Source organism: Dendropsophus ebraccatus, chromosome 11, assembly GCF_027789765.1.
Source record: "Dendropsophus ebraccatus isolate aDenEbr1 chromosome 11, aDenEbr1.pat, whole genome shotgun sequence".
Lineage (NCBI taxonomy): Eukaryota > Metazoa > Chordata > Amphibia > Anura > Hylidae > Dendropsophus > Dendropsophus ebraccatus.
The window spans coordinates 77537805-77565539 of record NC_091464.1 but is presented as its reverse complement, the minus strand read 5'-3'; the positions used below and the strand labels follow the sequence as shown (position 1 = coordinate 77565539).

Here is a 27735-nt window from a genome sequence, read left to right as displayed (position 1 = left end):
GGGACAAGTGCACCTCACTCTTTGTAAATCTTGCGGCCTATTGATTTATAGAAAAAGATGCAACTCCCCAAAGTACCATGTACGTTACTGGTACTTTGTTGTGGTCTAGGATCTGTTAGACCCCATCATGCACCCTGCATCCCTTATATTTACTCTTTTCATAGAACGTGGTTTTGATAGTATTGTGACGGCTCTGCTCTGTTACAGTGGTCAAGCAAACCCCTCTTAGAAGGTCGAATAAGCCTGAACTCCGAAACATCTGGGACAGATCTTAAATCATTTGCTAAGACTTGGCTTCCCCAGCACCTCTGCTCGGCCTCCCTACTCAGCAAAATGGCGTTCCGAATGCTGGAGAATGACGCCGTTTCGACAGACAAGGAAATTGAAACGAAAATAAACATTGCCGGTAAGAGCCGGGCGCTGGAATGCGGTGGGAAGAACCTATTGTTATTCCAGTCCCCCATTTTACCGCATGCATTCATTCCTGTAGTAGACGCTTTACATTTCATTTTTTTTTTTCTTCTTATTTTTGGAGTTCCCTTTGGTCGATTGTGCAGCTGCCAAATCTTCCTCCCGATTCTGGGACAGAACGACTTATGTTTAGATTAGAGCCTATTAGCGGCCGTTCATTGTCCAGCTGGAACGCTGCGGGAACATTGTGGATTGTTTCACCCACGCATCAACTAAGAAAAACTTTTCCAGTCAGACGATGCAGTGTATTGTAAGGGCGAGCGGCAGATTTGTCTCTGTGCAGGGGTCGCCCGGTCATGCAGCATTTTTCCCTTCCACTCCCAGTCCCTGAACACTTCATTTATCTTGCACGTCGGGTGATAGACTGAGGAGATACAGCAAGGCGCTAAGCCATTCCTTGCTGACATTCCTCCTCTGGATAGCGACTCACGAGGAGATGAAATATGGGGTGGGATCCGACAAAAACACTTCTGAAGATCCATATATATAATATAATATAATATAAAATATATATATATATATATATATATATATATATATATATATATATATATTAGGCATTGGGTGCACACAGGGTACATTGTGTAATCTCCAGAATACAGTGTTTCACCTACTCGGGGACACAATGGGGGAGATTTATCGAACATGGTGTAAAGTGAAACTGGCTCAGTTGCCCCTAGCAACCAATCAGATTCCACCTTTCATTCCTCACAGGCTGTATGGAAAATGAAAGGTGGGATCTGATTGGTTGCTAGGGGCAACTGAGCCAGTTTCATTTTACACCATGTTTGATAAATCTCCCCCAATGTACTTATTCTTTCCCATATGTACTGTATGAGGCTTAAGGGGCTTCCCTGTAATACCCTCTATGATCTCTGAGTGTCTTCAGAGGACATTTCCTGTTGCTTCAGTATCGCCAACATAATCTGCAGCGCTGTACAGAAGTTGTCAACACTCCCTGTTCTCGGTGGTGGGGCTCACAATTTAATGACTGTATGTGGAAGGAAACATAGGGAGCATAGAGACACTATGCGGATATTGCCTGGGTCTGGTTTAAAGCCAGAGCACAGAGCTACACTAGGAACACTTTGCTGCTCTAATCGTTAAATCATTCGGAACGAAGCGATAATCGTTCGGTTGAATAGCAGTTAACGATAAAACGTCGAACGGGAAATCGTTAATCACATAATAAGACCTGGACCTGTTTTTATCGTTGCTTGTTCGCAAATCATTCCCATGAAATAAGACGCTGTTCGCTCGTTTGCAGTAGCGACAAAAGCAGTAGCGACGACAAGACGACCGCAAGAACAATCATAAGTAACGATCATCGCTCCGTGTAATTGGGTGAACGATTTCAGGTCGTTCACAATAGTGGTCGTTTGAGATCGTTTATCGTTAACGATTATCCAAACGATAATCTTCCTTAGGGCCCTTTGACTGTATCACAATTCCCGTGGTAGGTAGAATTTAAAAAATTGCTACAAAAAATGCAGCATGTGAACACAACCTTAAAGGGGTTGTCCAGGGAAAACAAAAATGTTCTTCACCGTTGGGGTGGTGTAAAAATAATATTCGTGCTATACTCACCTCTTCCAGTCCCCCCAAGCTGTCACATCCACTGGTCTCTGCTTCTTCTGTGCTGTCTTGCCCTTACAAAACCTGTCCTCTCACCTGTTAGTGACCAAGGCTGACAACACTGACTGGCTGAGTGGGCCGTGCTTGGTGGTCTGAAGACTAGAGTTGAGCAAACCCCCAATCGTGTGGCATTTGATTACTGGTGGCTAAAAAAGTTGGATGTAGCCCAAGGGAGTCCTGGAAAACATAAATATGGTCTATGACTGTATCCATGCTTTCCAGGCAGCCTTAGGGCTGCATCCATCTTCTTCAGCTGCTGGTCATCAAATGGTGCATGCTTGAGTTCACTCACCTCTACTAAAGAGAACACAGAAGTGGAGACAAGCAGAGGACCAGGAAGCTGAGGGGGGACCAAAAGCTAACTTAATAAATATATTTGAATAAATTATTAAAAAAATGGTCACAATGCAATCTACTTATCTCTGATTAGTACTCCCAGTGACTGGCAATCTATTAATAAGAAGCCTAATGGGCATACAGACATCACCTGAACCCTGTGATCGTGCCATGACCATGGCATCTAAAGACTTAAACCACAGCTTGGAGGTACAGTTATGTCTCCATGCAGGAAGGGCTTACAGGGGTTGCAGTGTCAAGCACAACCCATGACCAATAGTGGCGCTGTTTCTGATATTTAATTTAATTACAACCCATTTAAAGGTGAGCAGTAAAGTCCTATTAACACCAGAATGGAGGAATACAGCTGTATGTCATCTCATAACATTATATCATACCATTCAGTCTCTGATTTGCTATGTTTTCCCAGTTGCTGAGATGCTGTATGGCTTACAATGGTGCGAGGAGCTAGAGAGACCTCCGGCTATTATCACAGAGTGTTGCCAGATGCTGAGAGCAATGGCCGTCACCCAGGATAGAGTGAAGGAGCTGTGTGCCCATCGCTCTGCCCTGCTGGAGCTGCTCCATACCAGGTGATGGCTCTTATGGACATCTGCTATCTGTGCCACCTCTGCTGCTCTTTATATTTTATGTACATAAATCTCTGGATTATTCTCACTTACAGGTCATTACAAAGTGGAACGATCTGGTCCCTGACTCTTCACAAGTTTATTCATTTGAGCAGTCCAGGAGACGACGTTCTGAAGCGGCTAACAGCGAGCACACAGAGGTTGGTGGCCTCCTCTTCTAGTAGACTGCTGGAGCTTTCTTTGGATTTATTTTTTCTTTTATTGTTTTATTTTTACTCTCGAATTGTGAAAAGAAATTACTTGGTTATCTAGCGTGTACCGGCCAGCCTAAGTTGTGGTGTATGCCACCAAATCAGCTCTGAGCCGCTGAGGCCTGGTCTCTATAAACCTCTGTAGGAGTCCTGTGGTGTCAGCAACAGATCTTGTGTAGTATGAGGTGTGGGTGGATGCGACTTGTTTCTCCAGCACGTCCCACATGATTGATGCGACTGAGATCTGGAGAATCTGGAGGTCAAGTCACCATCTTGATCTCTTTATCCTGTCCCTCATTACTGAACAATGTCAGCAGTGTGACCCCTGGGGCATTATCCTGCTGACCGCTGCCATTAGGGGGTCCCACTGCCAGGAGTAAGGGGACTTGTTCTGTGCAATGGGTAGGTAGGTGATGCGTGTCACAGTAACATCCAGGTGATGCCTCCAGCTAAACATTGGCCATCACACTGCCCCGGCCATCTTGTCTTCTTCCCATAGTGCATCATGGTGCAGTCTCTTCTCCAGGTAAATGACGCACACACACCCGGCTGTCCACATGATCCCATAGACCAGTCATCATCTTTTATTGCTCCAGCCATGGCCACACTGTCTGGTCCTAAACACTGTGTCACACAGCAGGTAAAACCCTACATGACACGCCATTTTGCCAGATCCTTACGCTTGCCCATTTATTTTCTTTCTGTTTCCATCACCATTTTAAAGAAGTGAATGGTCCCTTGCTATCACAGTTATTTATATCACTTTAGTGGTTCCATTGTTAGCGCATGGTTATGAGTGGTGTGTATGCTGGTTGTTTCATATACTGATTCTGTCATCTTTTACCATTTAAAGGGGACTCATCCCCTTAGAAATGATGACACATCTATTGTGGCCATTAGTTGTGTTCTTTCTTCTAGAAACAGCGCCACCTCTGTCCTCAGGATGTGTGTGACTCCATTCACTTTAGTAGAAATAAGCTGCAGTACTACGCACAACCTGAGGTCAGGAGTGGCTTTCTTTCTGAGAACCTATTTTTTCCTAATCCTGGATAACCCCTTTAGGGTGCCTTCACACGTACCGGATCCGCAGTGGATTTTACGCTGCAAATGATATCCGGTCCCATTCATCCCTATGATAGCACAAACTCGCAGCGAGATCGACATCTCGCTGCCAGTATGTGCTTTAAGCCCCTGCTGCCTGTCGCCCCCATCAGCCCTGCAGTCGGCATCTCGCCCGCCCGATCGTCGTTCCCTGTCCCCCCCCCCCCCCCCCGCAGCTCAATCGAAGCCCTGGGGGGCGGGATCTTGGTGCGGCGATCGGGCGGGTGGGGCTGTGGGGGGGTGCGATCAGGCTGCAGGGGGTACAATGATCGGGCGGGCGAGATGCGGACTGCAGGCGGCGGGGCTGATGGGGGCAGCGGGCAGCAGGGGGTTAAAGCACATACTGGCAGCGAGATGTCGATCTTGCTGCGAGTTTGTGCTATCATAGGGATGAATGGGACCGGATCCGCAGCAGACTTCGCTGCAAATCTGCAGCGTAAAATCCGCTGCGGATCCGGTACGTGTGAAGGCACCCTTAAACAGTAGGTGAGTGGTTTCCCCCACATTACGTTGTTACTTTATTTATTAGCAGTAATATACAATCTCTTTATAGCTATCTCCCTGTGACACAAGGCAGCCTGCACACCGTCCAGTGTCTGTCCTCATTCTTAACTAAGGAAGAAAAGGAGTCTCTGATCATCCAGTTTGTCTCCCGCCTTATGTCCTGTGCTGGGCCTGATCTGTCTTGTATAGATGGTGAGTAACCTCCATTAATTTATGTAGGGAGTGATGATCCCCTAAAAGCCAGTATGTGCCTCCATGTGTTCATATAGACTGGTAAGGGCAAATTACCACACATGGGGGGAGATTTATCAAACATGGTGTAAAGTGAAACTGGCTGAGTTGCCCCTAGCAACCAATCAGATTCCACCTTTAACCCTTTAAGGACCGTGCTAACTTTCGTTTTTGCGTTTTCATTTTTTCATCCATGTGCTTAAAAGGCCATAGCACTTGCATTTTACACCTACAGACCCACATGAGCCCTTATTTTTTGCGTCACTAATTGTACTTCGCAATGACAGGCTGAATTTTTCCATAAAATATGCTGCGAAACCAGAAAAAAATTATATGCGCAGTGAAATTGAAAAAAAACACACAATTTTTCTTTGGGGGAGCTTCATTTTTACGCCGTGTGTCCTATGGAAAAACTTAGTTGTTATATATGGTCCTCAAGTCATTACGATTAAAACGATATACAACATGTATAACTTATATTGTATCTGATGGCCTGTAAAAAATTAAAACCATTGTTAACAAATATATGTTCCTTAAAATCACTCTATTCCCAGGCTTATAGCGCTTTTATCCTTTGGTCTATGGGGCTGTGTCAGATGTCATTTTTTGCGCCATGATGTGTTCTTTCTATCGATACCTTGATTGCGCATATGCGACTTTTTGATCGCTTTATATTACATTTTTTCTGGATTTGATGCGACCAAAAATGCGGGGGAAAAAAAAGGGGGGTGATTCAGACTTTTATTAGTGGAGGGGATTTTTTATTAATAAAAACACCTTTTTTTAAACTTTCCCTTACAGTAATATGAAGCCCCCTGGGGGACTTCTATATACACAGAACTGATCTCCCATTGAGATCAATCCTGTGTATATAATAGAGCAATGATCCATCAGATCGGTGCTCTATTATAATGGTCTGCTGCAGACCATCTGAATAGATTGCCGAGCCGGGATCAGTGTCATTCCGACGCTGAGCCCCGGCCGGCTCATTAGAACGGATCTCCCCTCCGCGATCGCATCGCGGGGGGGAGATCCCCCACTGGACACCAGGGAGAGGGGGCACAGCTGCTATTCAAATGCAGCTGTCAGCTTTGACAGCGGCATTTGAATAGTTAATTAGCCGGCCGCGGCGATCGGCCGCGCCGGCTAATACACGCGGTCCCTGGCTGCACTTAGCAACCGGGGACCGCGCGCTGCAGAGAGGGCTCACGCCGGGAGCCCTCTCTGTTTACTCTTAACGGCCGCATGACGGGTATACCCGTCATGCGTTGTTAAGAGGTTAATTTTCCAAAGAGTCTGTGAGGAAAGAAAGGTGGAATCTGATTGGTTGCTAGGGGCAACTGAGCCAGTTTCACTTTACACCATGTTTGATAAATCTCCCACCATGGCATTTTGTGACCTTTACTTCCTCCTTGCAGAAAGAGAGAGAGAGAAGCTACTATGGATATTGCTACAACTATAGATAACTTGCCAGGATACAGGATCACATGCTGTCTGTGTGAATGGAGAAAGAACTTGCCGATTATATAAAGTCCTGTGATCACAGCAGCATCAGCACTGATTCAGACAGTCAGTCTGTGTGTATTGTGATTTATAAGGCTTGTAGAAACAGTCACTGTGACCGGGCCTGGGCTCCACTGTATTTGTACTATGACAATAGTAGCAGCTTTATGTGGTTGTACACATTGCAAGAGTGTCAGCCAAACCTGCCATAAAGGTTCCAGTCAACCATCTAATGTTTATGGTGCGGTCCTGATATACTGTCATTAGAAAAACGTCTCGGACATCATAGGAAATCATAGAATCAGGCACTAGATCAGTTTAGTTAAAGGGGGGTACTGCAGTGGGAAAAAAAAATTCTTTCAAATCAACTGGTGTCAGAAAGTGACAGATTTATTATTTACGTCTATTAAAAAATCTCCAGTCTTCCAGTACTAATCAGCTACTGTATATCCTGCAGTAAGTGCTGTATTCTTTCCAGTCTTACACAGTGCTCTCTGCTGCCACCTCTGTCCATGTCAGGAACTGTCCAGAGCAGGAGCAAATCCCCATAGAAAACCTCTTTATTTTAATTTTTTACCCATTTTACAACATCTTGTAATGTGCAAAATGAATGCCTATATTGTTATAACAAAAAACCTTTAATAAAATATCTTTAAAATAAAAACTCTACTGCTCTCCATAATACCACTTCCTGCAGTACATACAGAAGCTGATGAGTACTGGAAGACTGGAGATTTTTTTAATAGAAGTAAAATACAAATCTCTGACAATTTCTTACACCAGTTTATTTGAAAGAATTTCTTTTATTGCTGGAGTACCCCTTCTTTCAAGTGCCCCCTGTATATTGGCATACACCATGACTTTTGAGGGTCCTTCTTTTCTTGTAGGAGGATTTGGTTTTCTCGCCATTGTCAACTCCTGCCTGGATGCAGAGTCCATTCCTTCTCCTGAAGTTCTTCCTGGAATTCTGAAAATCATTCTCACGTGGAAGAACACCCAGGAGGATGTATTCCTATTCAGCAGGTGAGCGGACTCTATCTCTCTGTTTACTACTTAACCAGAAAATGCCATTTGTCCTATATCTATAGCTCAAGAGAGACGTGATGAAAAACGCATGAAAAACTGATGAAAAAAACAGATGCAATTGTGTGCATCCGTTTTGACCTGTTTTTCCATTGACTTCAATTATAAAAAAAAAAAAAATTAGGTTGACCACGTTTTTGTGTACGCTAAAAAAATTGATCCGCTTTGATCCATTTTTTTTTTTATAATGGAAGTCAATGGAAAAACAGATCAAAACGGATGCAAACAGTTGCTTTTAGAGCTTTTAGAGAGCTTTCAGGAGACGCCTGGTACCTTTTCATATATCCAGCTGTGCTTCCAGAATGTAGAAAGATGCCTGTATTCTATAGTACAAAGAGTAAGAGGCAGTTTGGAGTGTGAATTACAGATTCCCTTTAATTCCTAGATGTGTCTCTACCATGCAAATCTTTCCTTGTAGAAGCAGAAGTGTCCATATAATGGAGCTTGAGATTTCTTACTGTTTTCCTGCATCTTGTCATCAGACCATTGACATGTATGCTAGCTATGTAAGTAGGAAGCCGGCTCACCGTATGCAAGGTCCGCTATGTACGAGCCGCCATTTCCACTATTTTAAAGTAGATGTACCATCACTTTTCTGTTTTTGCCTTGAATAGACCAGCGCTGGCACGGGGATGCTGGTGCCGCGGTCATTTTTTTGAACCGCAGCCCAGTTTCAGCTCAGTTCCTCTCACTGGGGGCGGCTGGCCCACCCCCAGTGGGAGGAAACCCCCTTCCCTCTATAACGTGGCTCTGCTAGTAATTCCCTTTAAGAGACACACAGGATCAGCGTATAGCAGATAAACCAATACTTGTATACTTGCAGTGTCTCTGAGCAATTCCCTTGTAAAGTGCAACGTTTCGACAGCCTCACGCTGGCATTTTCAAGCATGAAAATAACAGCGCGAGGCTGTTGAAACGTCGCACTTTACCATTTGTTTGCTGTGCTGCGCACACAATGATTTTTGTTTGATGCTTTGCATGGGATAAATTTATCTTCTTATGCACCTGAATTGGAAGTGCCGCGGAATACTTCTTTCTATCTCTCTCTCTCTCTCTCTCTATCTATCTATCTCTCTATCTATCTCTCTCTATCTCTCTCTCTCTATCTCTCTCTATCTCTCTCTATCTCTCTCTATCTCTATCTCTCTCTATCTCTCTCTATCTCTCTCTATCTCTCTCTATCTCTCTCTATCTCTCTCTATCTCTCTCTATCTCTCTCTATCTATCTCTCTATCTATGCAAAAAAGGGGTCCGTGGAGCCTCAGTTACGAGTCTCAAAACACGGGAATAGCCAGATATCCCTCTCTCCAGAGAAGGAAGCCCATTGCCAAGGGGTGCCTCCTAGTGGGGAGAGCACCAAACCACCCTGATACGTAGTCCCTCAGGTCCTCATTCTGTTGCGAGCTTTGGGACCTAAATAGGGAAACACCAGGGTGGTCCCTGTAATTCAAAGTCTAACTCTGTAGCGGGTATAACGACATTATCTATCTATCTATCTATCTATCTATCTATCTATCTATCTATCTATCTATCTATCCAAATACTAGCTGAGCGGGCCTAACAGGTCACATCTCAGGTCTCCATGCATGTTACTTCTTTCATCCTTTTCCTTCCTACCACTCTGAGAATAAATTGCCCCAGCCTGGGGTTCCCCTTTAATTCCGTCCGTAATTAGCGTTAAACAATGGCCAGTCACATCAGAATAGATGTTTGTACGTAGTGGGAACATAGCCTATAAGTTGTCATGTGGCAGCATATTCACCTCAGTTTGTATTGTCTGTCTGTCTGTCTCTCTATCTGTCTGTCTCTATCTGTCTGTCTCTCTATCTGTCTGTCTCTCTATCTGTCTGTCTCTCTATCTGTCTGTCTCTCTCTATCTGTCTGTCTCTCTCTATCTGTCTGTCTCTCTCTATCTGTCTGTCTGTCTCTCTATCTGTCTGTCTGTCTCTCTATCTGTCTGTCTCTCTATCTGTCTGTCTCTCTCTCTGTCTCTCTATCTGTCTGTCTCTCTATCCGTCTATCTACAGATATATTTCATTTGTTTGTGTGTTTTGCAGTAATCTGAAGGATGCCGGCCTGGACCTCATTGGTCTGAATGTTGAAATCATCAGATTCATCTCGCTTCTTCTGAAATACTCTGCATCGCTTTTACCCAGTCTGGAGGATACTGAGTGGGACTTTATAATGTGCTCTATGTTAGCCTGGTTAGAGGTAAGCCTGCAGACAACCAATCTATAAGTCCTGGGTAATCCACTATTTACGGCCAAGAAATTGGATGTTGTCCTAAATGTAGAATAATAATAAGTCCCTATTAAGTAGGGATGGGGAACCTGTAACCAGCTGTTGCAAAACTGCAATTCCCATTGTGCCTGGACAGCCTAAGCTTTAGCTATGTCTGTCCAGGCAGGATGGGAGTTGTAGTTTTCCTTTTTGCTGGTGTAGGTATTGATGGATTGATCTCCTCTCTATTGATCTATTGATGCAGTAAAGGTTGCAGCATGTTAGAGGCCGCTCTCTATTGTGTAACTGGATAGATTTGTTATTTAGGGGTTTGGGGGTCATATCGGTTGCGCCCAGCATTCCTGCAGACAGAGCGGATAAACACAGACCTATGTCTGTAAGAAAGCTCATTCCTCATAATGGAGTGTTCTGTAATATATCTCTCCACCTAATCGCTCATCGGAGTCCTATTTGCCGTCCCATATATCAAGGCTTTTGTACAATGTGACTTTTATTATCGCACAAATAAGCCAATAACGTAATGTATACAAGCGAGGGGTAAAGGATAGTCTCATGTCTACGGGAGATCTCTACAAGACTGATAGGGTGTCCGAGCCGGACAGATGTTTAATATAAATGTCTCTCTGTTAGACTCCTGAATAGTTGTAAGAGAAGTTAGATTGCATCAGACACGAGCATTCCTAGATAGCCAAGATTTCTGGTGATTTATACCATGTTATGACTAATACCAGGAAATGAATTTATGCGTTGCCCAGTGGGAGGGTTTTGCTGTTTTCCTATGAAGCACCTGCAGTTAATGTGATAGGCCACTAGAGGGCAGTGTTTACTTACAAAAAGATCTGTTTCTTAATAAATAACTCATCATGTACACTGATCAGCCATAATATTAAAACATCTCCAAAATGGCCAGTCAGTCTTGTGGGGTCATCCTGGTATATAGTAGTTAGTACTCATGAAATGTGCTGACTGTGATGGAAAGGAGTCAAATCGCATAGGACATCGCAGCTTGGTAGCTGCTGACCTGTGCCCAACACTGAAAGGGCCTACAGTGGTTATGTGAGCAACAGAACTAGGCCAAGGGAGTAATGGGAGAGGGCGTCTGGTCTGATGGATCACGTCTGCTCTCTTGTGGACGGCCGTGTGCATATGTGTAATTTATCTGGGAAAGAGATGACACCAGGATGCAGTATGTGAAGAAGACAAGATGGCGGGGGCAGTGTGATGGGCAATGTTCTGCTGGAGACCTTGTGTCCTGGCATCATGTGGATCTTACCTTGACATATGTAACACCTACCTGACCATTGGACACACCAACTCCCTCCCTTCATGGCAGTGGATAATGCAGACATTGATCTGGAATGAGGAAGTTGGCAAAGAGTTTAAGATGGTGACCTAGCCTCTAGGTTCCCCAAATCTTAATCGGACCGATCATGTGTTCTGGAGAAACAAGTCACATCCAGGGAGGCCGCACCGCACACCTCATACTATAGAGGATCTACAGCAGGCATGAGAAACCTGCAGCTCTCCAGCTGTTGCAAAACTACAACTCCCATCATGTCTGGACAGCCAAAGCTAAAGCTTTGGCTGTCCATGCATGATGGGAGTTGTTGTTCTGTGACAGCTGGGGGGTCACATGTTCCCCATCCCTGATCTACGTGATCGGCTGCTGTTTTGTTGGCCCAGTATCAGTTCCAGCTTAATGGCTGATCAGTGTATATATTCCAGTAAGAGACGTGCATACAGACCTGTGTTGATGAGGAACGGTTAAGTCAGGCTTTTTCGTTCCTCTGGAAGACATTATAAAGATTATTTCTGATTCCCCCTTGAAGTGTAATGCCTTGCAGATTATTACAATTATAGATAAGCTGGAAGAATTTCTGTGTAATAAAGTCTCTCTATGGTCTGATCCCATATTCCTCCTCTGTGTGTGCGTTCCTAGGCTGCGTGTGAGAGCTCGGCGCTCTACCATGTACCGCTCGTCCGGCTGTTCGCTTGCGTAAGTTGCGACCTGGCTTCAGAACTATCTGCTTACTTTCAATCTGTCATCACCAACGCTGCAGAAAAGCTTCCCGCAAATCTTATCTCCGAGTGGAATGAATTCTTTTCGGAAGGAATCCACGGCTTACTGTTACCTATGTTGGTAAAAATAGCAGGTAACCTTTATAATATTACATAATGCAAGAAGCACAAGCCCAGAAACTTCTATTCTTCACTCTTCACTTTTGGATGAGAGTTGTTAAAGTGATTGTATAGTCGCTAGGATATGCCATCACTTTATAGTCAGCCAGTTCTTAGGCCTGGCTTGAAGCCACCATAAAGTCCTTGGATAATGGCAACAGAGCACTTGTGTCCTTTTGTAGTTTCCAAAGACTATAGTCTGCAATGAATAAATATTCTCTCTTTCTATAGACTTATCTAGGATTAGAAAAAGCTTTAGTACTTTATTTCAAAAACAGCGCTACCTCTGTCCTCAGTTTGTATGTAGTATTACGATGCAGCTTCTATTAACTTTAATGGAACAGAGCTGCAGTACCACTCTCAACCTGAGGACAATTGAGGTGCTTTTTCAGGAAGAAAGCGGACATGTTTTTCTAACCCCTTTAAGGTGCTTTCCTCAGGTGTGGACTAGGGTTAAAGCATTCAGAACAAATCGATAATTCTTTGTAGGAACCATAACAGACCCAAGCAGTCCGGGCTTCTTTGAGTCTGGCTATGCCTTCTCTTATGTGGTAAAAGCAGAAGTAGCTATTGAGACCTTCCCTTAGTCTCTTCTCCACTCAAGCTCAGTTAATCTCCACCACTGTTGGGTACATAAAGGGGGCTGTGTTCTCTATCTTTTCCTTATTCTAGAACAGGGATAGGGAACCTTTTGGCCCTCCAGCTGTTGTAAAACTACAATTCCCATCATGCCTGGGCAGCTGAAGCTTTAGGCATGACAGGAATTGTAGTTTTGCAACAGCTGGAGGGCCGAAGATTCCCCATCTCTGTTCTAGAACTTTCTCTTTATGCTTCTATGGGCTATGAAGCATATATTAGGTGCGGTATCTGAAAACACCACTAGATGGCAGTGTTATCTAACAGTTTCCCTTTTGGATGAGAGCTGCTTTGCATATGTGATTCCCATGAAGCACTGCAAGCTCTATTACATCACCTTTACCTATATGGCTGTCTCCTCAAGGAGATACAGTACTCCTCTTAAGCTATGCATGCGTTTTGACTAGTTCCTCTTGTGGTTTCTGTGTGCAGGGGAGACCAAGGCTGCAGAGGCCTCCCATCACACCTCTGTGCTGCAGTCACTGGGCGAAGCTTTGTGCTTCATCTCGAAGGATCAGCTGCTGAACCACAAGCTTCCGGCCAAGTTTGTGGCTGGACAGAAGAGCAACCTCTCGGACAGGTTACAGAGCCTGCTGAATACACTGACCCCACTCCTGCTGTATAGAGAGAGAGCCGTGCAGATGACTGTCTACCATATGCTGAACAAGTAAGTACAGTGTGTGTTCTTCTCCTGCCCATCTCCCGGTGTCCAGTCACCATGCCAGCATCACTGTGTTTGTTCGGTCACTGTGCCAGCATCTCCCTGTGTCTGCTCAGTAACTGTGCCAGCATCTCCCTGCGTCTGTGCGGTCACCGCGCCAGCATCTCCCTGTGTCTACTCAGTAACTGTGCCAGCATCTCTCTGTGTCTGTGCGTTTACCATGCCAGCATCTCCCTGTGTCTGTGCGGTCACTGTGCCAGCATCTCTCTGTGTCTGTTCAGTAACTGTGCCAGCATCTCTGTGTCTGTGCGGTCACCGCGCCAGCATCTCCCTGTGTCTACTCAGTAACTGTGCCAGCATCTCTCTGTGTCTGTGCGTTTACCATGCCAGCATCTCCCTGTGTCTGTGCGGTCACTGTGCCAGCATCTCTCTGTGTCTGCTCAGTAACTGTGACAGCTTCTCCCTGCGTCTGTGCGGTCACCATGCCAGCATCTCTCTGTGTCTGCTCAGTAACTGTGCCAGCATCTCTCTGTGTCTGCTCAGTAACTGTGCCAGCATCTCCCTGCGTCTGTGCGGTCACCATGCCAGCATCTCCCTGTGTCTGTGCGGTCACTGTGCCAGCATCTCTCTGTGTCTGCTCAGTAACTGCCAGCATCTCCCTGCGTCTGTGCGGTCACCGTGCCAGCATCTCTGTGTCTGCTTAGTAACTGTGCCAGCATCTTGCTGTGTCTGTGCGGTCACCATGCCAGCATCTCGCTGTCTCTGCGCAGTCACCATGCCAGCATCTCCCAATGTCTGCTCAGTCACCATGCCAGCATCTCCCTGTGTCTGCTCAGTCACCATGCCAGCATCTCCCTGTGTCTGCGCAGTCACCATGCTAGCGTCTCCTGGTTTCTGCTCAGTCACCATGCCAGCCTTTCCCTGTGTCTGCGCGATCACCATGCCAGCTTCTCCCTGTGTCTGCGCGATCACCATGCCAGCTTCTCCCTGTGTCTGCGCGGTCACTATGGCAGCTTCTCCCTGTGTCTGCGCGGTCACTATGGCAGCTTCTCCCTGTGTCTGCGCGGTCACTATGGCAGCTTCTCCCTGTGTCTGCGCGGTCACTATGGCAGCTTCTCCCTGTGTCTGCGCGGTCACTATGGCAGCTTCTCCCTGTGTCTGCGCGGTCACTATGGCAGCTTCTCCCTGTGTCTGCGCGGTCACTATGGCAGCTTCTCCCTGTGTCTGCGCGGTCACTATGGCAGCTTCTCCCTGTGTCTGCGCGGTCACTATGGCAGCTTCTCCCTGTGTCTGCGCGGTCACTATGGCAGCTTCTCCCTGTGTCTGCGCGGTCACTATGGCAGCTTCTCCCTGTGTCTGCGCGGTCACTATGGCAGCTTCTCCCTGTGTCTGCGCGGTCACTATGGCAGCTTCTCCCTGTGTCTGCGCGGTCACTATGGCAGCTTCTCCCTGTGTCTGCGCGGTCACTATGGCAGCTTCTCCCTGTGTCTGCGCGGTCACTATGGCAGCTTCTCCCTGTGTCTGCGCGGTCACTATGGCAGCTTCTCCCTGTGTCTGCACGGTCACTATGGCAGCTTCTCCCTGTGTCTGCGCGGTCACCATGCCAGCATCTCCCTGTGTCTGCGCGGTCACTATAGCAGCTTCTCCCTGTGTCTGCGCGGTCACCATGCTAGCGTCTTCTGGTTTCTGCTCGGTCACCATGCCAGCCTTTCCCTGTGTCTGCGCGGTCACCATGCCAGCATCTCCCTGTGTCTGCGCGGTCACCATAGCAGCTTCTCCCTGTGTCTGCGCGGTCACCATGCCACCCTTTCCTTGTGTCTGCGCGGTCACCATGCCAGCATCTCCCTGTGTCTGCGCGGTCACCATGCCAGCATCTCCCTGTGTCTGCTCAGCCTCCATGCCTTTTCTAGTCTTGATAACTGGCATCTTTATGCTGCGATTTTTCTACAGCTCAGATAATCCAATTACATGAGAATTGTGCAAGCAGAGATGCAGAGCAGAACAGTGCGGAGCATCCCCGGGGAGGTTTAGGTCATTCCTTACTAACAGACAGACAGAAGTTTGACTCTTTGTCTACAAGTCAGTGTCATTCCCCCAGTTTTCACACTCCATACCACCCATCTCCAGGTCTCTGGTATGCCAGCCTGTAAAGTGGTGTTTTTTTTTTTTTTGTACAATTTATAATGATTATGAGGGGAAGCATGGAGTGAGAAAAGCATGGCTTTTTCGTTCCAGAAACAGTGCCATATCCGTGTTCAGGTTGTAGGTGGTACTCCAGCTCAGCCCCATTAACATCAATGGAGCTGCTCTGCAGTACTAGACAAAAGCAATATACTAGCATGGGGCTGTTTAGGAGGCTGTTTTTTTTTTTCTTATTTTGGAAACCTCTTTAACATTGTCTAGAATGCGACTGTTTGGTTCCTAGGCAGCAAGTTATTCTGGATTTCCCATAGGAGCAAAAACAATATAACACAGTCTGACACATGCACATACACTCCATCTCAGCTGTATGTGGCTACATCTGCCCCCTAGAGTTGAATAAGCAACAACACACGTCTGACTGTCACTTTGTTCAGACGGGAGGATGTGGGACCCCTGTTCTCATGATTGGTAGGGGCTTCAGCGTTCAGACACACACCAGTCATGCGGTTCGGGGATGAGTATTTTTCATGGTAAAAAATGTTTTAAATCAGTTGTCCAGGCTTACAAAACATAGCCACCTTCCACCACAATTGGTACCTTGCCTGTCCTCAGTTTGGGTGTGGGGTTTTGCATCCCAAGTGAATGGAGCTGAATTGTAATACCACACACAGCCTGAAGTCAGGGGTGGCACTGTTTTTGAAAGAAAGTAGCAGTGTGTGTTTTAAAATTCTAAATAACCCCTTTAAAATGACACATGTAAAGTCCAAGCACTAAGGCATTAGGACTTTCTACAGTGACATGCTTATTTTATTACATCCATCATTTTCAACTAAATAAAAAAGTAAATAAATGGGCGTTACTAGATCTTCTATGGAACAACCAACGAAAGAAAGCCATGTCACATATGTAAGGGTGGCACTCCCACAAAAGAATAAATAAATAATAAAATATATTAGATAGATAAATTAATAAATGAAAATAGATAAATGCATAAATGATATAAGCTGCATGTAAAGGTGGCAAAGTATAACAAATTTTATTAGTACACAAAAGTCACAAAGTGCAAAACATACAAATTAAAAACAATTAAAACCACAACATACAAAAGTCCATGTTAGATAGACATGGAACTAGGACAAACTGACAAGTATCCATATAATTCACCCCCTATGTGAAATAATACTGACTCAAACCCTGAAAGGGATGTATATGTGTCAAAGTGTGAGCAGTGATGTCTGTATAAATAACAGAGCTCGATGGACACAGAACAACCCGGGTAGACTTTCTCGTGACGGAGACGGAACGCGTGGGGTTTTTTGGACCCTGACATGAACTCCCCCTCTGGTGATATTTAATCTTCTTACTTGACTCATCCAATCTCTTCACAGCTTTTGCATTTTCATCTACCCGGGTTGTTCTGTGTCCATCGAGCTCTGTTATTTATACAGACATCACTGCTCACACTTTGACACATATACATCCCTTTCAGGGTTTGAGTCAGTATTATTTCACATAGGGGGTGAATTATATGGATACTTGTCAGTTTGTCCTAGTTCCATGTCTATCTAACATGGACTTTTGTATGTTGTGGTTTTAATTGTTTTTAATTTGTATGTTTTGCACTTTGTGACTTTTGTGTACTAATAAAATTTGTTATACTTTGCCACCTTTACATGCAGCTTATATCATTTATGCATTTATCTATTTTCATTTATTAATTTATCTATCTAATATATTTTATTATTTATTTATTCTTTTGTGGGAGTGCCACCCTTACATATGTGACATGGCTTTCTTTCGTTGGTTGTTCTGTATGAATTTATTCATGCCATTTTGGGTTGAGCACCCCATTTTATAGATCTAAGTAGTGCCTTGCCCCCCATTTGTTGTACTAGATCTGCTATGGACTATGGACTTTACACATGAAGCATGTTCAGTAATCTGGAAAAGCTGAGTGGTAGCCATATTGGTTCTTGCTTAGATTTTCCAGAAACCGAAATAATTGAACTAAATGAATGACTTGACAGAAGAGAGTTAGGGCCCTATTCCACCGGACGATTATCGTTTGCATTGTCGTTAACGATTAACGATCTCAAACGACCGCTATTGTGAAAGACCTGAAAACGTTCACTCATTTCCATGGAACGATAATCGTTACTTATGATCGTACACGAACTGGAGAGAATGGAACGGCTGCACATCCCATCTATGGCTGATACTAATGCCGCTAGGCCTATATTAAAAATCAACACCAGAGTGTCTGTATATGAATTGATCAAGCCATATTGCCCCGTGTACCACCGCGCAGGTCCTCCGGTCCACACGGGTCCCTACGCTAACTCCACACCGTGTCGGTCAGCGACCCCCAACCCCGCAAAGCGTGCACGTGCAGGGAAGGGGGGCCATGGAACGGCCCTGCAACCGTAATGTCACAGGACCAGACCCAAAAAGCCCCACCAAAACCCAGCCAGCACCACCGGCGGGGAAGGCTGCCCCCAAACGACACAAGTATGGATATGGTATTACACTTACCATTGCTGCTTATGATCGTAATTACGATTGTTTTTCTTCGCTATTTATTCGCTATTGCGTTTGTATTTATTGCAAACGACCGAACGATGTCTTATTCAATGCGAGCAATTTGCGAATGTTTTGCGAACGAGCAATGATAAAAATAGGTCCAGGTCTTATAAAGCGATCAACGATTTCTCGTTCGGTCGTTAATCGTTAACTACATTTCAACCGAACGATTATCGTTTAGATTTGAATGATTTAACAATAATCTGAATGATAATTGTCCGGTGGAATAGGGCCCTAAGTTGAGCTATATATCATACTTGGTGAAGGTACGGATACATTAGGGCGGGTAAATCCAGTAAGTAGAGGACATATATAACTTGTAAACACAGTCACATGGTGGCAGCGATTACGTAACGGTGTTCCCGGACACGGATCACATAGACAGCGAGCAGCGGTGGTGGAGATGGCGAGCAGCTGCAGGAAACCAGCTACAGATGGCCCTCGGGATCCCAGCGGGGAAATCTCCACATCAAAGACGCACGCTTACCTTACGTTATGGTCGCTTTATCTGGGAATATTTAGTGCTGCGGGGATGATGGTGTGGTAGACCGGACAGGACGCAGAATACTCTATGTAATAGCTTTATGATTCACTACATTCTCCCTGCTGGACACTTTAGAAGAAACACACAGTGATGGAGCCAGTGACTGTGGATTCTATTACCTCTGTCTTATATCTTTATTACCTTTCATTTGACTTTGCATCTGATGGTCAGAAGGTGAAAGTGATTGTGTCTGGAAATCTGGAAATCATCAGCAAGTATGCCAGCTACTGTTCACAGACCTTGCTAAGGTTTTAGTTTTATGACTTAAAGGGGTTATCATAAGATTACAAGCTACCCACTGTTCTGAATTTAGCGCTAAGCTTGGAAGAGATGGGCCATGTTTTTCTTAACCTGGATAATTCAGGGAACAGTTGACCCCTCCCCCATTCTTTGGATCGGGGAGGGGCGGTCGAACAGTAAAGGCTCTGTTACATAAAGCGATTATTGGCTGTAATCGGCTATAAATAGTTTTGTGTAATAGAAGACAACAATCAGCCGACATGCACGATTTTGGCTTATCGTTGTCTTTCAGCAGGCTGAAACTGCAACGATCAGCCTGGCAATCGCCATTGTCTCCTAAGGGCTGCCCGGACAATCTGACAATTGCCTGGGCAGCTCCCCAACATCGCAGCCCCCCCCCCCTCCCCCAGGCTTAACCGCTCCTACTCGCTTGCTGTTGGCGCATGTAATAGCACCAGGAGCGGGCAGGGGAACGAGGAGCAAGCGAACGCTGATCTGACAGGTCGGCGCTTGCTTGCTCTCCACATTGCCCCATGTAATATGGACTTTAGTTAGTTATAGGATCATCTTGTAGATAGGGCATAATAGGGGCGACTCCCAAGCTTCTGTGGGATCTAGACGTTCAAAAACATGGCGTTTTTCCAGAAACAGCACCTCTCCTGTTAGTTTGGATATGGGTTTAGCAGCTCTGTTCCATTGTAGCACAGTACACTATACAGTAGGTGTGACATTAGTGGATTATAGAGACTCTGTGAATGGTGGAGCCGGGGTCACTGTATCAGTCAGGTAAGAATATTCCAGCAGAATTAGTAATCTGTTTTTTCTTTACTTTCAGAATCATGGTGGATCTGCCAGCATTTGATGAAGACCACGGATCTGAGGATGAAGAGGAACCCGCTTTGTAAGTCTACTTGTGCAACACTTTGATATATACAGTAAGACCACCCCATTATCCAGAGCAGATCCATTTTTACAAATTTTCCACCATATATTATGCATAGCGGTCTTCTGGGTTGTGAAGATCACCCCTAGATGGCCATTTTCCGACACAATTTTTGGTGGTTATCTAAACTTCACATAGGTGGATGCTCTGATGAGGGATCAGCAGAACACCAGGGGGCGCAATGAGAAGGGATCAACAGAACACCAGAAGGCGCAATGAGAAGGGATCAACAGAACACCAGGGGGCGCTATGAGAAAGGATCAACAGAACACCAGGGGGCGCAATGAGAAGGGATCAACAGAACACCAGGGGGCGCAATGAGAAGGGATCAACAGAACACCAGGGGGCACCATAACAAATGTGTAACAGCTATAGCTATATTATACAATAGTCTATAGCTATATTATACAATATATTATACAATTGTCTTGTAATGGAGCTCCTCTATAAGACCTGTAAGGACATATGGACATCATAGAGGTGGGTTCGCAGTTTAGCATCTCCTTCTATATGCCAAGTGTCTCCTGCTAGGTCAGTCCCAGCCCATCCTTGCATTACATGGCCGCTATTTATTGGGCTACCAGGCATGTAATGGGAGATGTATGGTCATGGTCAGATGCGGTTTTTCTCCGGCGATGTGAAGGTTCCCTCTTACAGAATAGAAGCGGAGGTTCTGGTCGCGCTGCTGACACGCGGAGGATCCCCGGGTGAGGAGAGGTCACTTATGCAGCTTGTTTAGTTCATGGTTAAAAATATAACTTGGCCACTCAAAAATGATGATTTTGTTCCTCTCTGTAACAGCAAATTTTATATGTAGAGGAACATCCCCACCGAAAAGTGACTCATAGAGGATTATTGGCACGGAGCGAGCACAATGTGTTACCTTGTAGCCTTCGCGTAGATGGAGGGAGACAAAATCTGGCGCAAAACTGACAAATTAGAATAAATGAATATCCAAAGTACAATAAATAAATCCAGTCCAATGCAGTCAATGTGAAAGGCGTTTATTCCCTGCCGTCACACCCCCACTATGTTCCTATGAAGCGTATGGAATTTCTTCTTCATATTAGGAGGGTGCCAGGTTTTTGTTCCTATGATGATCACCACCAACAAAAGAGGGAAAATTACGCCTGGGATTTCCATAGTTTTTTTTTTGTGGTGATGATTAACTGTTTGTTTTCCATGAATCAGCTCTTTTTTTTTTATCATTGGTTGATGTCTAGGCATACAGGCCACGTGTATGGATGGGGAATCAGTGACGACATATGGGGTGACTAGTTACATGAGAGCAGGGCCGCAGCATTGACCACTGCATCCTGGAGCTGCCATGGAAGCTTCTCTCACTTTTAACAAACCTCTTTCAACCTGTGGGAAAGAGACTCTTAGACTTTACGAAGTGAACAGGGAACTGACAGTAGGACCCATCTCCTTGCAGAGACCTCCAGAGTGAATGGACCAGTGGGGCACTATAGACTACAGATGACTTAAATTGTCGAATATTCGAGTTTGCACATACCCGACCAAATGGCACTTGAATCCCACTGTCTGAAGAAGATGGATGCAGCCTGAGAACTACCTGGCCTATGGCTGTATCCATGTTTTCCAGGCAGTCCTCGGACTGCATCCACCCTCTCCAGGCAGCAGGATTCAAATGCCGATCATTCGGGCTCGAGCAAACCTGAATATTCTGCACGTTCCTTCATCTCTAGTTGGGAACCAAGTTTTGGTGGAGATAGTGTTTTTGTTCTGCAAGGTTTGGTCACAAAGTTCTTCTTATTCATTAACATAAAGCATACCTGTCATTTAGAAAAACTCCCTTGCCACAGGGACATGTCTAAAGTTTCGATGGGTTTGGGTCTTTGTGCTGACACTAATCACAATAAGTGGGGGAGAAGGGGGTACTGCACTTAACCCCTGGATTACAGCAATCTCTGTCCTTTTATTCATCCATTATAAGGCTATGTTCACACAATAGAAATAGTGGTAGTCAGCTCACCTCCTGTTTGGGTCTAATCGGATCCTCGTACAGGAAAAGAGGGTGCACGGGTCCGGCTTCGGCCAACTGCCAATATGTGATGAGAGTAACAAAAAGTGGTGGTCCCAGCACTCCGTATGTCCACACAATGTAAGAGACCGGACATTCCGTGACCTGGCTGGGTCACATAGCAGCTGATCTCTGAAAAGATCAACCGGGCCGGTACTGCAGTACCGGCCGGATGATCTTTATGGCCGCAGAGTTCTGATGCGGGCGCATCCGTGCGCGCCCACATCAGAACTCCCCCTGCACACTATGGAGCGAGCAGCCGGACCCGCTCCCTCCATATTGTGCACTGACAGGGTTTTCTCTGGCCGCTATTCAAAGAATAGAGGCCGCAGAAAACGGACATGTCAGTTGTTTACAGTGCCGCGAGAAATCCCGGCCTGAGCGTATACTATGTGTATACGCTCCAGCCAGGATCCCATAGATCACAAGGCAATGTATCTTTTTGTGAAAAGTACAGCTGTTGTTGCCGATTGCAGCAACAGATGTACTTTTACGAAAAGATACGTTGTGTGAACATAGCCCAAGTCTGTCTAAAGAAAGAGATCACTGCAATCCAGGGAGCGAAGTACACTACCACCATCTTCTCCATATTCATTCTAATGATTATTGGGGGGGGCCTCGGCACTAAAAACCCCAACAGAATAAACCTTTTGCATATTAAAAGGTCTCTTAAGTGACAAGTATGCCTGAAGAGAAGCTCCTGTGTGTTCCTTAAAATGTGCCTGTCACTTACACAAAAAAATTCTCACACAAGCAACTAGTAGCTACTATGACCCACAAAGGCGCAGGTAATCAGAGGCATCAAGGTAACTGGTGCACCTCCATGAGTAGCGTGTTAATGGGAAGGCTGTGGAAGAGGAAACCTCCTTAGCATTGGAATCCTCACCCTTTGTTTAACCCCTTCAAGACAAAGCCTATTTGGGCCTTAATGACCAGGCTCATTTTTCAAAAACTGACCTGCGCTCATAGCTCAGTGATGCTTTAACGTATGCTAGCGATTCTGAGATTGTTTTTTCGTCACATATGGCACTTTATATTAGTGGCAAAATTTGGTCACTACTTTGTGTGTTTTTTGTGAAAAACATCAAAATATCATGAAAAATTGAAAAAATTAGCATTTTATGAACTTTGAAATTCTCTGCTTCTAAAAAAAGAAAGTCGTATCACATAAATTAGTTACTTAGTCACATTACCGATATGTCCTCTTTATTCTGGCTTCATTTCATAAACATATTTTACTTTTTTAGGGTGTTACGGGGCTTAGAAATTTATCAGCAAATTACCATATTTTCGTGAAAGTTTCCAAAACTGATTTTTTTAGGGACCAGTTCTTTTTTTTAAGTTGATTTAGGAGGCTTGTATACTGGAAACCCACATAAGTGACCCCATTTTGGAAACTACACACCTTAAAGAATTAATTTTGGGGTATAATGAGCATTTTAACCCTACAGGGGCTGGAGCAAAGTATTCACAATTAGGCAGTAAAAAAATGGAAAATTAAAATTTTCCAATAATATATACGTTTAGATTAAAGTTTCTCATTTTCAAAAGGAACATGAGAGAAAATGCACCCCAAAATTTGTAACGCAGGTTCTCATGAGTACAACGGTACCCCATATGTGGGCGTAAACCACTGTATGGGCACACAGCAGGGCTCAGAAGGAAGGGAGCGCCAATTAGCTTTTCCAATGCAGATTTTGCTGAAGAAGTTTCTGAGTGCCAGGTGCGTTTGCAGAGCCCCTGTAGTGTCAGCAGAGAGAAAACCCCCCCATAAGTCACCTCATTTTTGGAAAGTACACCCCTCAAAGAATTAATCTTGGGGTAAGATGAGCATTTTGACCCCACAGGTATTAGAGGAAAGTATTCAAAATTAGACAGTAAAAATGAAAAACTCAAATTTTTCCAATAATATGTTCGTTTACTTTGAAATTTCTCAATTTCACAAGGAACAAGAGAAAAAAATTACCCCAAAGTTTATAACGCAGGTTCTCCTGAGTAAAAAGGTACCCCATATGTGGGCATAAACCACTGTATGGGCACACAGCCGGGCTCAGAAGGAAGGGAGCGCCAATTAGCCTTTTCAATGCAGATTTTGCTGAAGAAGTTTCTGAGCGCCAGGTGCGTTTGCAGAGCCCCTGTAGTGCCAGTGGAGTGAACCCCCCCCATTAGTCACCCCATTTAGGAAAGTGCACCCCTCAAAAAATTCATCTTGGGGGTGTGGTGAGCATTTTGACCCAACAGATATTGGAGGAAAGTATTCAAAATTGGCCAGTAAAAATGAAAAACTCGAATTTTTCCAATAATATGTTCATTTAGTTTAAATTTTCTAAATTTCACAAGGAACAGGAGAAAAAATGTACCACAAAATCTGTAAAGCAGGTTCTCCTGAGTACAACGGTACCCCATATGTGGGCATAAACCACTGTATGGGCACACAGCAGGGCTCAAAAGGGAAGGAGCTCCAATTTGCTGGAGCAAAACCGCAGCTAGTAATAGTTATTAGAATAGCGCGGTTACTAAAATACAATTAAAAAAATGAGATTACAGGTAATGTGGGGTGGTTCCGGGTAATCTGGAGGTGGTTCCGGGCAACCTGGGGTGCTTACGGGTAATCTGGGGTGGATATGGACAACCTGGGTGGTTACGGGTAATCTGGGGTGGATATGGACAACCTGGGTGGTTACGGGTAATCTGGGGTGGATACGGTGAACCTGGGGTGGTTACGGGTAATCTGGGGTGAATACAGTCAACATGGGGTGGTCACGGGCAACCTGGGGTGGTTTCGGGCAATGTGGGGTGGATACGGACAACCTGCTGTGGTTACGGGTAATCTGGGGTGGATACGGTCAAACTGGGGTGGTTACAGACAACCTGCTGTGGTTACAGACAACCTGGGGTGGTCACGGGCAACCTGGGGTGGTTACAGACAACCTGCTGTGGTTACAGACAACCTGGGGTGGTTACAGGCAACCTGGGGTGGTTACAGGCAACCTGGGGTGGTTACGGGCAACCTGAGGTGGTTACGGGCAACGTGGGGTGGTTACGGGCAACGTGGGATGGTTACGGACAATCTGGGGTGGTTACGGATAAACTGAAGTGCTCATAGGTAATCTGAGGTGGGTACCTGTAATCTGGCATGGTTACGGGCAATCTGGAGGGGGTCATTGGCAATTTGGGGTGGTCAGTGGCAATGTGCGGTGGTTACGGGCAAGGTGCGGTGGTTACGGGCAACGTGCGGTGGTTACACGTAATCTGGGGGGTTACGTGCAATCTGGCGTGATTACGGGCAACGTGCAGTGGTTACGGGTAATCTGGGGGGGTAAGGGGTAATTTGGGAGTAAACTGCAATTATTACTATAATAAAAAAGTGTGTGTTTTATTTTTTGTGTGTTTGTCACTTTTTGTACTTTATACATTCATTTTCACTGTATTACTATGATTACTGTGATATTTTCTATCACAGTAATCATAGTTTAGTGACAGAGACCAAATTGGTCTCTGTCACTTTAAATTTTCAGAGTTGGCTGGTTCTGACGCGCATGCGCACTTCATAACCAGCCAGGACACCGAAGAGGAAGGAGCTCAAGGATCAGGTAACGTATAAGGGGTAGGGGGGTGACTGGGGGATGGGGGGGGACTGGGGGATGGGGGGGACTGGGGGATGGGGGGGCGACTTGGGGGACGGACCCTGGCACTTTTTATCCCCTGTCACCAATCATTGACGGTGACAGGGGATAAAAAGTGCATCCCTGCACTGGGAACAGGCGATCAGCGGTATATAGTATATACCGCCGATCGCCTGTTCCGGGACCCCACAGAGGGGTCCCCGATCACTGCCCCATGCTCTCCGCTACCTCCGGTGGCGGAGAGCATGGGTGTTTAATTTATTTTTACATTTCCATCGCTAGGGAGGGGGCTGATCTGGGGTCTGATCTCGGCAGTTGCGGCGGGTGCCCGGCTATCACTGACAGCCGGGCCCCGCCGGGGATGACAGGAGTGCAGCTCCTGCGCCCCTGTCATCCCGTGGACGTATCGGCACGTCTATCTTCAGGAACTCCATGCAGATTTGGACGTGCTGGTACGTCCAAATGCGGGAAGGGGTTAAGGACTACAATATAGGGTCATCCCATATATTCACAAGACCTGTGAAACTGGACCGACTGTGTCTCTTCTATGCTGTATACAGTATCAGACTACGTGGGTGTATATAACATAGAAGCAGACTATGCGGCTGCTATAAGGTCAGGGAAAGTGGTTAGAGCAGTAAAGAAGCACCAAGCCCCACAATGAATTGCTCAGTGCTATGTTACATCTCGTCTCTGGGATCCCGTATCTCATACACAAGTTTTGCTTCTCCGTAGATCCCCACCTGCTGCCCTGATGTCTGTCCTGGCTCTTCAAGAAGATTTAGTGGAAACTATTCTAGAAGGAATCCAAGTGGGAGAATTTGCTGTAATCCAACCATTAAAGGAAGACTTCTGCTTTGTTCTGGGCTATCTTCTGACTTGGAAGCTTGTACTGACTTTCTTCAAGGCTGCCTCATCTCAGGTATGCTCTATTTGTCTCTGACTCTTCATCCTGAGGCTGACGTCTTGTAGATGCGTGGTATGTGGTAATGCTGATGGTTGTCACCGTGACCTGGAGTCTTTGTCTTAAAGGGGTATTCCCATCTCAGCTAATATAGTTGTACTTTGAAGACTCGTCAAGTAAAATATTTTTGAAAACTCGCCTCCTTCTCCTGATATGCTGCTCTTTAGGCCCTATTCCACAGAACAATTATTGTCCGATATCGCCCGCTATGGCCGATAATCGTCCCGTGGAATAGGAGGCAACAATTAGCCGACATCGTTCATGTCGGCTGATCGTTGAAGTAGTTTGTCTTTTAATATGTTGAAAGACAAACGACTTATATGGAGTAGGAGCGGCGGCAGCAGACGCTGCCATACCCTATCGGCTGTCCGGACGATCAGCGATCACCCGGGCAGCCCCTCCCCGGACTCACCCGCTCGCTGCAGCCGTGTGGAATAGTGGCGGCAGCGAGGAGTAAACGAGCTCGTTTGCTCCTCAGAGTCGGCCTGTGGAATAGGGGGTTTTCCCTTCCATTGTTGACAGCTCTTTGTTTGGGCCACCGACCACCACTCTGCTCTAAAAGCAGTGGTCTGGCTTTTATATATAGCTGTACTATACAAATGTGCTTGATGGTAACTAGCCAGAAAAAGTTGATTTCTAACAGAGTTTTCTCTCCCCACCAGCTGCGGGCGCTCTACTCCCAGTATCTCCGCAAAACAAAGAGCTTGAATAAACTGCTATACAACCTGTTTAAGCTTATGCCTCATACGCCGATCCTTCCTGGACAAGCCACCGATGCCACCTGCAAAGAGCCCAAGACCTTCTTTACTGAAGAGCTGAACTTGGCCGTACGAGGTGAGAGTATAAAAGTTTGGTGAGAAAAGATTCAAAAGAGGGAAGTGAGGATGAGGCGGTGCTGAGCTGAACCGACTCCGGTATTGCTGGCTCTCACAGCACTGTGAGGTTACACATGTCTCCACGGACAATCCAAACCCTTGAGACGTTTGTAAGCTCAGGGGGAGAGGAGGAGTAAAGATATGTACTCACCGCTCCTGAGGATCCTGGCCACTGCTGTTAGAGCTGAGAGCGGTGGTCAGGAACCTTGGCAACCTAGTAGTGTTAGGGGTCATGGTGTGGCGGTATTATGTAATGGCATCACTGGTGATATCTTCCTGTTTTGTTCAGAGCAGTATTCATGTAATATGTAATCACTCTATGGTGGTAGGAGGGTTATAAGAGAACTATGTATGTA

General features: G+C 45.6%; 1 protein-coding gene across 1 annotated transcript in view; it reads left to right on the top strand.

The window, feature by feature from the left end:
- Nucleotides 1–27735, top strand: part of LTN1 (listerin E3 ubiquitin protein ligase 1) — a 67436-nt gene that overhangs the window by 23930 nt on the left and 15771 nt on the right. Inside the window, exons 16-26 of the mRNA XM_069945186.1 lie at nucleotides 208–406; nucleotides 2873–3035; nucleotides 3128–3232; nucleotides 4938–5080; nucleotides 7510–7645; nucleotides 9763–9916; nucleotides 11886–12099; nucleotides 13193–13427; nucleotides 19763–19828; nucleotides 26276–26462; nucleotides 27167–27338. Of these exons, the coding sequence (XP_069801287.1) occupies nucleotides 208–406; nucleotides 2873–3035; nucleotides 3128–3232; nucleotides 4938–5080; nucleotides 7510–7645; nucleotides 9763–9916; nucleotides 11886–12099; nucleotides 13193–13427; nucleotides 19763–19828; nucleotides 26276–26462; nucleotides 27167–27338 (1774 nt within the window). The remainder of the gene's footprint in view (nucleotides 1–207; nucleotides 407–2872; nucleotides 3036–3127; nucleotides 3233–4937; nucleotides 5081–7509; nucleotides 7646–9762; nucleotides 9917–11885; nucleotides 12100–13192; nucleotides 13428–19762; nucleotides 19829–26275; nucleotides 26463–27166; nucleotides 27339–27735) is intronic.